Raw genomic sequence first — 11,269 nt, 5'->3', positions numbered from 1 at the left:
GTGGCGTGTTGTTGTTTTGGGGATCAGGAGACCCAGCCGGCCCTGCGTCTCTCGCTGCTGCTAATCAGACCCGGAGATGAGCTGCTGATGAGGCCTGGCCGGCTGCCAGAGGCCCGGTGATGGAGTCAGTGATGCAGATCCCGAAATAACACAAAGCAACTCATCACCTCGAAGCGCTCATTCCCACGTCCCCCTGCTCGCATGTGAGGTGAAGAGACATAGAGACGGGGAGAGAGATGGTGAGATAGACAGAGTGAGAGACACTCATAAAGCTAATGGCACAGAGAGAACCGATGAGCGACAGAGAGATATAGAGACCGAGGAAGAGAGCAAAGGGACACAGAGGGGCATAGACAGAATGACATTGTGTGTTCAGACTGGCAGACAGGGCGATTGTGTGTTAAATGTGTTTCTGTCACTGGCAGAAACCACTGGCAGTTCACCCCCATGGGGGGTGAACAGAAGCGTATAGGAAAGGAGGATGTTTCTGATTAAGAGACATTTCAACACACTAAACAGAGTAGTTAGATGGCAGGGCAACACACACACACACTCCCACACACACACACACACACACACACACACACACACAATGAGCCACACTTCATATGGGAATCAAAAACAGATTGTTAGTGGATGACAACAAAAGGCAGACACATCTAATAGACCAGCCAGATATTTCTCACAAGGCTAAATATAAAGGCAGCCAAGAGGGAGAGGGATGGCTTGTTTGCTTTATCTTTGGTCTGGAAAAACAATCTCAATGAATATAATAGGATGAAGGCATGCATGAATGTATTGCAGAGGAACTCACACAGAACATATCATTCATATGAAAGCCAAAGCATTTATTCCTTCCCCGAATATGATGGAAGGAATAACATTTTGGTTTTGATATAATTAAATCATAATGATATAATATGACACATTTATGTTAGTTGTAGGGCTTTGGGATGGCTGGGTGTCTTGACGCATGAAACTCAATAGTTATTTTTTTTTTTTAAGTGGAAAAGTTTGTTTTAAAAAACATTGCCTTTTTGATTAAAAAGAGAAATGTGTCTTTGGGAAACATATTTGATGTCACAGATTGGTACATCAAGAAAGAAGGTTAATCTTCTCGAAAAACTGTCTGAAAGCTTCTGAAATATACGAGCTGTGGAGTCACAGTAAGTGGTTAGAGAATGAGCTGATTTTGGTTTTACTTTCTCCTTTGTGTCCCCTGTTTAGATACTGCTGCTCCCCAAAGCCCATGAACCCTTTCCACAGGTCGTCAATTGTGTGGTAAATATTCATATTTGTTGCCGACCAATCAGCTGTCAGCCAATGACATCCTCATCCCTCACCAGATGTCTTTTTGTGACTTATTCACACTTTGCAAATTGTGACTAATTTACCAATGTATGATTCATCCTGACGTCTGAAAGATAACCACCGCGAATAAACAGTCATCCATAACCGAACAACATTACCACAAAGACAGGTGGCCATTAATTTGACCTATGCGAACAAATATCCACAATCAGCGAGAGAACAAACCTTCGTCCACACAAAGTCCTAACAAATTCTGACAAAGTGAGCGTTACTTCCCCCCGCCATCCCCAAATGGAGAAGCATCATCCCAGCTGCTGTTTTTCTCCGTAGCGCTGCCAACCATAAAATAGGAGATATGCGCTGCACCCGCCTTTACCATCGATCACTCAGCTGTGAGTTACTATTGCTGTGTTTGGAGATGGTAGCAGGGGCGGGGCTAGGGAGGGATGTGATCTACACCCCTCTTTATAGCGTGAGGTTGTCGCTGTGGTAAAAATGAATGCAGCCTGACGCTTTGGGTTTACTCCAGTGGGACTTTTTCTCTGTGCAGTGTTGACAGCTCATTTAAAAGCACTGAGCTCGTGGTGGTGCTGTGTGTTGAGGTATATTTGCTTACACAAACATAATCCTGATAGAATTCAATGCCTACTTTCTACTCTCTAATAAGACACATTGAGGCCTGTTGGGATACCTGCGATAGCTTGTATCTTTCATATCACTTATGAGCTTATTTGTTGTACTTTGTACCTGGCAGACTTTGGACAAATAGTTTAAGTATACGTTCATTGCAAATGCCTGGGTTTGCTACTTTGGTTTACAGGGACAGGGAGATACTGAGATAGAGATAGAGAGATTGTATGGACTGGACATCAGGCACATCTAGTGTGCATTTTGGACACGGGGCCAGAGAAGGCCATTGATGTGTCATCCTTATGCTTCACTGACTGCACCCTGCCAGTATCCCCAGGAAAACAACAAACACCCCCCCCCCTCTCCCCCCACCAACACCAATTCATTTCCTCAACAGAACGCTACATAATTTCCTGACGTTTCTTTTTTTCACCCAATCCATAAGATTTCGCACGCTGGTCTCCGTGGCTACCCTGTTGCCAGGAGACAGGGTTCGGAAGGGGGAAGGTTTGATGTCGAAGCCGGCGACAGAAGTTGCGAAAAGTGACAGAGGCGGCTGTTAAATGTGGCTGTTACCGCTTGAACACCGCAAATGTGTCTCTTTATGTAGCCCATCCCCTTGGAAATCAGTCACTCTCCAACTCTGAAGTGAAGATCTTACCGTCATCTGAACCCTTTTCCATGGCCGTCCTTCCATCTCCAACAGTGCATGAGAGAAATAATCAAAGTAAAGCAATGAACAACACATCTGTTGATTTATCGTCCCTGTACAGCTCAATAAAGGATCAGTGTTTTGCTATGACATGTTATGAAAGCAGGAAGCAGAAATGTCTCTGAATGTGTCCTTTTCATTCGTTGGTAGGACCAACGAATGATAGATGATGCTAGAGATGCTGATACCCCCTGATATTTCCCAACTCCTTCAGTTGGGAAATATAGTTTTTCTTACAATAACAATGTGCTATTCCTGTGCTTTGAAATAACTATTTGAGCAGACTATTAATAACTCTTGAAAGGCGCTTGGGGACAACACACATATACTTGCTCACACCAAGCCAGGAAGTAGGCCCTCTTCTGGCCTGATTGCATTGTTGTGGTGGTAAGACGGCCCAGATATTGGAGTACGGTCAGACACACTTTTGACCACTTGATAGGTTCTTTCTAGGGCTAGGCACATGATCCAACCGCCACACAAAGCGGAAGGACAGGCGCATTAAGAGCGGCAACACTGCCCTCTGCAGGCCGTTCCTCGAGACTGCTCCTTTCGGGGCTTTGTGTTTCCGCACGAGGAAAGGGACCTTTGTCCTATATATATATAACTGAACAGGTTGCATCTGTGTCATAAATAGGGAACATCCAGACCTCCTATTCTGCATATTGTCTGGATCTGGTTAGTCTTTTGGGGGTGCAGTCAATTTGGTCACGTGTTGCCCTATCGTTTCACAGAATTGGTACTACTCATTAAGTGTTTGCGCAAGAATCTCTATCCACACAATAAATAAGCCACCAAAAGAACCCCATGTGAGATAACAACTGCACTAAATGTTTATTTACAAAATCACATTTACACGCGAAGACTTTCACGCTAACAACCCTTGCTGCAAATCCAGTGCTGAACTTTGACCCCAAGGTTTCCACGATCGCCAATTCTGTTGATTAGACAGACTACCAAGAACGGGTCCGATGTACAGGAGATAATAGATTTCTCCGTATGCACTCTCTGTCTCTCAAATGTGCGGTGCAAAGGCAGCATAGTGAAAAAGGGGAAGGAGCTAGTCTTTTTGTTGTGCGTAGTAGGGTGGTGGGAGGGGGCTATACGATTGGCTCATCCCAAAGCCTGCATGGTCTTTATAGGTCCTATAGGTCCTCCTCAGCAGACCCTACAGCCGCCCCGGTACGGTAAACAGCAAGAATTTCAAGCACAGTCTGGTTGAAGTCCTCCGGCTGGTCAGCGAAGACGTAATGACCCGCTCCTCGAATCACCTGGGTGGGGAACAAGCGAGCCCCCACACACACCCACCGACACACACACACACACACACACACACACACACACACACACACACACACACACACACACACACACACACACACACACACACACACACACACACACACACACACACACACACACACACACACACACACACCGACACACACACACACACACACACACACACACACACACTCAAACAAACAACAAACACACAGCAGTCAGCTGTGTACAGATAAGGACATGACTGAACATGTTTTCCATTGCCAGCAGTGACTCATTCATTGACAGATTTCCCCTGTCAGTGTTTGACGCCACTCAACTCTTCAGAGGGCCTGTACCTTGATTTGCACATCAGGCCTGTCTCTCTTCAAGGCGGAGCCCGAGTCACTGTCGATGCTGGAGCGCGACCCGTAGATGAAGGAGATGGGGATGTCCGGCTGGACGCGACCCACCCTCTCCTGCATCGGGCGCTTGGCCCAGCCGTACGGGATGGTCATGTTCTTAAACGCAGTTTCCCCGCTGGGTTACAGAGCAACAAACAGACAAGGTTTGGGGAGGGAAGTTGTATGGTTGGGCCTCAGGACTTCCTCTTTTTTCCGTTTCTATTTAGCAGACACTTTTCTTTCAAAGTGCCTTACGGTGAATTCAGAAACAGCTCATTAAGCAGGTAGGACTTGCTGACCTGGGCGTCTGTGCGTTGAGATGGTAGATGTAGTCCGACACGGTGTGGTCCTCAAAAACCGACGAGTACTTCTGCTTGAAGTCCGACCTGATGGTCTGTACCAGCATGGGGCCTGGAGCCCAAAGACATGAGAACACAGAGCATACCACTGATACAAGTCTCCAAAGACATCCCAATGATCCTAAGCCTCTTTTCATGATGTAGCAGGTTATTCTTAAGTCCTCAGTCGTATTTGGACAACCCAGAGATAGTCTTTTCTTATAATCATATGATGAAGGTTTTTAGTTTGAAATGGCAATATTATTGAACATTAAACGTGTTGAATGGAGTTAATGGTTATGTTTTTGTGTGTGCGTGCGTGCGTGCGTGCGTATGTGTGTTCACCGAGTCGGCCGGCCAGCCTCAGCCCGGCCAGGGGGTTGAAGGGGCTCATGGAGGCCCCCATCGCTCTGATCCACACTGGGATGGCGCCGTCTTGAGGACCGTCTGGCCGTCCCGGGAACCCCCAGGGCTCCACCAGGAGCAGGTGCTTCACTCTGCACACACACACACACACACACACACACACACACACACACACACACACACACACACACACACACACACACACACACACACACACACACACACACACACACACACACACACACACACACACACATTATATAATATCGGTGTGTGTTTGTGTGCAGGACCTCTTTGTACAGTATGTGCTAAACCTAGATTTCACATCTAGTGTAAACACTATACAGACAGAAAAACGCACACTGACATGACACACCTAAACCTACTCAAACCTTTGACCGAATGCACAAGACACACCCCGACCGCACTACATACAGAACACCCCCCCCCCCCCCCCCCCCCCCACCCCCCTACCTGTGTGGGTGTTTGAGTGTGTAGGCCGTGGCCAGGTATCCCCCCAGGTTGTGTCCCAGCAGCACCATGTCCTCCAGGCCCACCCTCTGCCTCCACTCCTCCAGGGCCTGCACGAACTGCTCCTCCGCCTCGCGCGGGTCCCCGCTGAACTGGGGCCGGCTACTGCGTCCGAACCCCAGCAGGTCCAGGGCGTAGACGGGCCCGCAGCCCGCCAGAGAGTCAAAGTTCTGGATCCAGAGCGCCACCCCGCCCCCGAAGCCGTGGAGCAGTACCAGCGGGGGGCCGGGCCGGGTCCGGGCCGGCTGCTGGGAGGGCTGAGGGAGGGTGTTGAAGGCCAGGGTCCACAGGTAGTTGTCTCCGGAGATGCGCACGTGCTGCCTGGAGAAGGGCTGCCTCACGCCTGAGGATGGAGAGAGAGAGGGAGATAGGGAGAAAGCCGGTGGATGGATGGAAGACTTTTACTCTGAGGCAGTTTTTTTCAGTTTTTCAATTCATCAGTCACTATGATACCTTGAGCGTCAGATTGTGTGCCCATTGTGTTTTTTCAATGACAGAGGGACAAAGAACGAACCATTAGCCTTTGCTTTGCTTTTTGTGGGATTGACTACCTATTTTCCACTTTCAATTCAAAATTTTAAAGAATGGATGGATGAATGGCTGGATAGATGAATGAATGGACATGCAGAGTGAATCCACCGACAGCAGGTAAAGCAGTAGGAGATTCAGTACTGAACCAAACGCATGCTTACTTTTGAGCATTTTCTCCTCTGCGTCTTTCAATTGAGAAGAAGAAGTGGGACACCAGGAGGGCAGCCAACTGGATAGCCAGGAGCTGGGAGTGACACACACACACGCACAGAACTTTGACCTCAACAAATCCTTTTTGTTTGTGTTCAATTTAGAAAAGTTACTTAAACAACAATATAAACGACAAAATGAAAGTGGGACGCATGAACTCAAATTGAATTACAGAAATTTGTAAAAATGTATTGTTGATTACAAATATTGCAAAATGTAATAGTCACTCATGTCAGAAGCAAATTTCAATAGTGGCCATTTGGAAGCTAGTTTTGAGCATTGGAAGTGTTGCAAATTGTCCACAAGTCGTATTAGCTACTACACTTTTCAGACAATCTCCGTTGGTTACTAATATCGCCCCCAAGAGCGCTTCAATTGCATAACACTAGTTCTGCAGCAATACAGCCATCATTATGAAAAATATAACAAAGATACACCACAAGATTACTTTCTCAACCAAAGTATCGCGACATTTGGCTAAACAATTAGTAATGTCGATTTCCCCAACGCGCGGAATCCCAGGTAAACTAAAAATCAACGATAGAACGATTACACGTTTTGAATTGCATGGTATACTTTAGACTGCTACTAAAGGAGGCCTGTATCACTAATAATTGGCAATATAAACAATTAAATTTAGTCAAGAGAGCACAAGAATATATTTCTAACAAAGTGTCGATAATTCATTCCAAATAAGAGCCATTAATCAACATGCTGAACGGGGCGTGGGATCAAGTCGAGTATAGTTTCTGATACTGTCGATGAATAAATATATAATAAAGTTACCTCTGCTCTGCGATAGATGGGACTTCCACCGCCATCCTCCGCATGGTGATTGAGGGGACCGACACGTCTCCATGACACTAACTTGTTTGTCAAAGTTCAAGTAGGAGGAGGAGTAGTGATCTGACATTGTCTAGTCGATGGTAGCCCCGGACGACGTCATCTATATCTACAAACATGTATTGCACAAGTGGACTGGAAGTATACGAGGGCAGGGCTAGGTCAGCTGTTCCTGTGGTACATTGAACTTCATGAAATCATTGGTGTGGGGATAGCTATAACATATTCATATTACAGACAGATTCTCACACACACACACACACACACACACACACACACACACACACACACACACACACACACACACACACACACACAACACCCTTCCTTCACTTTAAAATGGTTCTGTCGCATTCTTGTACCTTTGCCTTTTTTTCTGTTTACCAATGTTATTATATCGATATTTTTTATCTTCATTGGAATAAATTAATGGGAAATTTCACTTCCTGAACAGGAGCCGTTCAGGAAGGGAAATGACACTTCTATAGGTCGATTCAATTCTCAACCTTTTATCATAACTTTAGTAAGCTAGATTAATGTTACAACAAGAGTTATCAATTTCATAACTATGCATTGTGCAAAATCACAGCGATATCGATCTTTTTCATCATGTTATCGACACAAACTATATATCATAATAGCCTTTAATCAGAACACTTTAGGCTATTGCCATGCCATGGCCCTATTGTGCAATGGTGATAGTAGGGCCAGTTGTCACTCATTTAATTTCACCCTGACCTTTTCTATAGAGGCGTTCAAGATTGAGCAATGAGATCTCCAGGTATCCCCTCGTTTGTTTCTCATCCTGTTTCTATTTTTCAATTTTCCATTGGTTTGCCTTGGATTTATGGTTTTCATTTGGTGTCACCACCTTAACCTGTCCTTACTTAAACCTCTCTACCTCTGCTGTACTTCATTTAATGGCCGTCAAATCCAAACCCGGTATCAGATATGCGATCAATAGGACGATAGGGCTACCAGCTGATAATGCACTATGTGGTGTTCACTCAATTCATCTTCCATTTATTCTGTGTCATCACTTCAACCCCTCTGACCCAGTAGTATCCACATTCCTAATTTCACAACAAACATTATTTTTTATTAATTTAGCCTTTGTAATTATCTATTTACTGTTTTACTGTGACTGTTTACTTTTTTTTTTTTTTTGGCAAAAACCCTGGGAATGAGGCCTAGTGGTGATTTTCCTTAGCATTTCATGAGATTAACATCTGTGTGGGTGTTTTCTTCTCAAGGAACGGTTCAGGGGACGAGTCGGCTCCACGAATCGGGACGCTGCGAGGCGGCGCTGTGGCAGACCTACACCACAAGGTGGCACTCAAACTCACCGGGAGGCATGAACACAATTAAACCAACAGGGCTGGGAGCTTCAGACACTATTTCCCTGTTGTACCATCTGCTTTTACTTGCTCGTGGGTTGAGGACCGACTTGAGTGCTTCCAAATAGACTCAGAGCACTCAAACACCTTCACCGCAAACTTACACCACACTCAAAAACACACACTCATTTCCTTTCTCCTCCCCCTAATATCCCGCTCAACCACTGTTCCTGTCACACCACAAGCCATTTGATTGTATGTTGTGGAAATCTGTGGGCTTCTTATTGCATGGGCCAATAGACAATGAGGCAGGAGCCTGGGCCAACAGCAGAGTCACCGTTGTTCTCCAGGTTATGGCCGTTTAGTGAGCTCTGACTGGGGGGGCTTTTATTGTGGCGAATGGGGCTTTTGCTGCAACATGCTGCCAGCCTGCAGTGTCAGACCACGCAATGCGTCTCTGCAATTAACTTGTCTTGTTACTGAAGGTTGGCAATTACTCCCTTTCTTCCATATGATAGAACAGCATCTTTCTCTCTCTCTCTCTCTCTCTCTCTCTCTCTCTCTCTCTCTCTCTCTCTCTCTCTCTCTCTCTCCTCCTTGTCTCTGTCTCTGTCTCTCATCTTCCTATCTCTGTCCTCCTATCTCTATCCTTCTGTCTTCTTGTTTTTGTGGCCTTTTATTTTTATATACCATGAGTTTTTGCTCCCTTCATCTCATTTACAGATTTTTTCAAATTAAAGCTCATACTTTACATTTTCTACATTTCTGCTTGTCGTCCAAAGCCAGCATATTGACTACATGATTTTGCGCTAATTAGTGTGGCATTTTTTATCTGACATTTTGCAGCCTCGGTTCATTATAAAGAATGAGCTCTTTTATTGACCCAGAACCATATGATAAGATAGCCTTGAGGTCATGGTCATTCCAGTAGTTCTCTGTAGGGTGTGGACGTCAAAACAGATAGGGGCGTTATAAATAGCAATAATAAATTAATCGTACCTATCATATGATTGAAGGATTTGTTAGATCCAACGCAACTAATCATTATTTAGCATGTGACGCATGTCGTTTTAAATCGACTATGACATACATCTCATTACATTGTCAGTTACGGATGCAGAAGGGGATAGGATGAGGTGGGCCTGTCCTGTCCAACTGCATCCATATCTCCATGGATAAGTCGCAGCCCTCGGCCTCACAGCCAGCCCCTTATCCACTTGACTGGGAACATAAAAACATGTCATCAGCATCAACCCCCGACAAGGCTACGCAGGCAATATCTTATTGTCATATCTCGCCATATCTTTCATGTTGTCTTCTTAATGCGATAGTAGCTACAAATGATTGCCTGTATGTTGTTTATTTTACAATGCGCGCACACACACACACACACACACACACACACACACACACACACACACACACACACACACACACACACACACACACATTGTCGTTAATATCAATATTTGTTCTTTGTTGTATACCTATTATTATTATTGAGTGAATGACTTTCATTGAGAAGCTTATAACTTTAAAGCAGAAAGTGTATAATATCGTTTTTGCATTCAATTGAGTAAAAAAAAAAGGATTGTTCGGCTATTGTCATTGACGGATAATGGCCCTCACTAAAATGACTTGTGCTGCCATCCAGTCAGAAGTCAAGGGGGGGGGGGATTATAAAGGAACAGTCAAAGGATCAATGTCTGGAATAGGAACCATAAAGCACCCCCCCCCCCCCCCCCCAAACTTCCTGTTGTCTGGCTGGGATAGAACACAGAGACAGACCCTGAGCAATCTCACAGCAGCCCTCATCCATTAGTTACATCACAATATGGCTGGAGAGATAATTTGTTTTTTTGCCCCGGGCCGGTATTCCTTATGGAGAGAGATGAGCTGATGGATAAAAGTCATCATGATACATTATGTGTATAATGAATATACCCTAGTAGGAACGTTGACGCTGGCAGGGAAGGCAAATGAGAAAATGTATCATAATTCCACGTTGTGTCTTCACTATATAAATAGCAAGAGGATCAACGCTAGAAGTAGTTTTCTTCAAAGATGCCCAGTTCTGTTTAGTCAAAACCGTACTCGGATGAAAGCAGAGCACAAGACGCCTCCCAAAAATAAGATTCCCTACTTTTTTCATCGCATGTGTTTTGTTGTACTGTCACGGCCGTTGCCTTTTTACTTACTATTTGTAGTAGTGTGACTAAATGGGTGACATATTTAACATTGCCACACCTCAACTCATCAACTAAATGCAAAACGTTTCCAAAGATCCACATCAATTTTGACCCTCACAGGATCAGGGGGACCTAATTTAGGCCTCCTGCAAAATCCCCGTGTATGTTAGCCGGCGGCGTCAGCCGTGTGCGACATGCGTTGGCAGCTTGACTTCCTCCCATGTGTACAACACCAGATTGACATCAGCCGACTCCAGGTTTGATCCTTGAGGCAAACTGTAGGCATTGAACAGCTATGGATTTTTGTTTGTGTGAGCAGCAGCAAAGCACCGCACACAGCACCGAATATTATGGGTAATAAGGTATAAGGAAAGAGCGGAAGAGAGGGAGAGGGGGAGAGAGGCTGAGAGATACAGAGACGGAGAGAAAGGATGGAGTGGGGGCGGGGACTGTCTGGTTGCTAGGCTACATGGCTGGCGCCAGCAGCGGATATGATTTATAATGGCACGTCTCACTGTCTGCCTCTCAGTTACTTTCCCCTCACTTTCTGCCCCCCCCCCCCACCAGCTCTGTCTGCTGACTCTCATGCAGCATATAGAAAATA

The 11,269-nt window shown here is 45.4% G+C and overlaps 1 protein-coding gene across 1 annotated transcript; it reads right to left on the bottom strand.

Moving 5' to 3' along the window:
* Positions 1-3,463: 3,463 nt before the first annotated feature.
* LOC132451170 (1-acylglycerol-3-phosphate O-acyltransferase ABHD5-like) lies at positions 3,464-7,239 on the bottom strand. Its single transcript, XM_060043503.1, has 7 exons — positions 7,083-7,239; positions 6,248-6,330; positions 5,499-5,898; positions 5,004-5,155; positions 4,620-4,731; positions 4,276-4,456; positions 3,464-3,924 (listed from the first exon to the last, which is right to left on the bottom strand). Exons 1-7 carry the CDS (start codon positions 7,124-7,126, stop codon positions 3,799-3,801), a joined length of 1,098 nt encoding a protein of 365 aa, XP_059899486.1. The 5' UTR covers positions 7,127-7,239; the 3' UTR covers positions 3,464-3,798.
* Between the last annotated feature and the right edge of the window lie 4,030 nt (positions 7,240-11,269).

Source organism: Gadus macrocephalus, chromosome 22 (assembly GCF_031168955.1).
Source record: "Gadus macrocephalus chromosome 22, ASM3116895v1".
NCBI classification, from domain to species: Eukaryota; Metazoa; Chordata; class Actinopteri; order Gadiformes; family Gadidae; genus Gadus; species Gadus macrocephalus.
This window is presented reverse-complemented; position numbering and strand designations above follow the sequence as displayed.

Bases quoted from the DNA above. Each gene is read 5' to 3' on its own strand.
- LOC132451170 (XM_060043503.1), bottom strand. From the start codon at position 7,126: ATGCGGAGGATGGCGGTGGAAGTCCCATCTATCGCAGAGCAGAG. The intron at 6,331-7,082 runs GTAACTTTATTA...TGTCACTCCCAG, and splicing joins CCATCTATCGCAGAGCAGAG to CTCCTGGCTATCCAGTTGGC. The intron at 5,899-6,247 runs GTAAGCATGCGT...CTCCATCCTCAG, and splicing joins AGAGGAGAAAATGCTCAAAA to GCGTGAGGCAGCCCTTCTCC.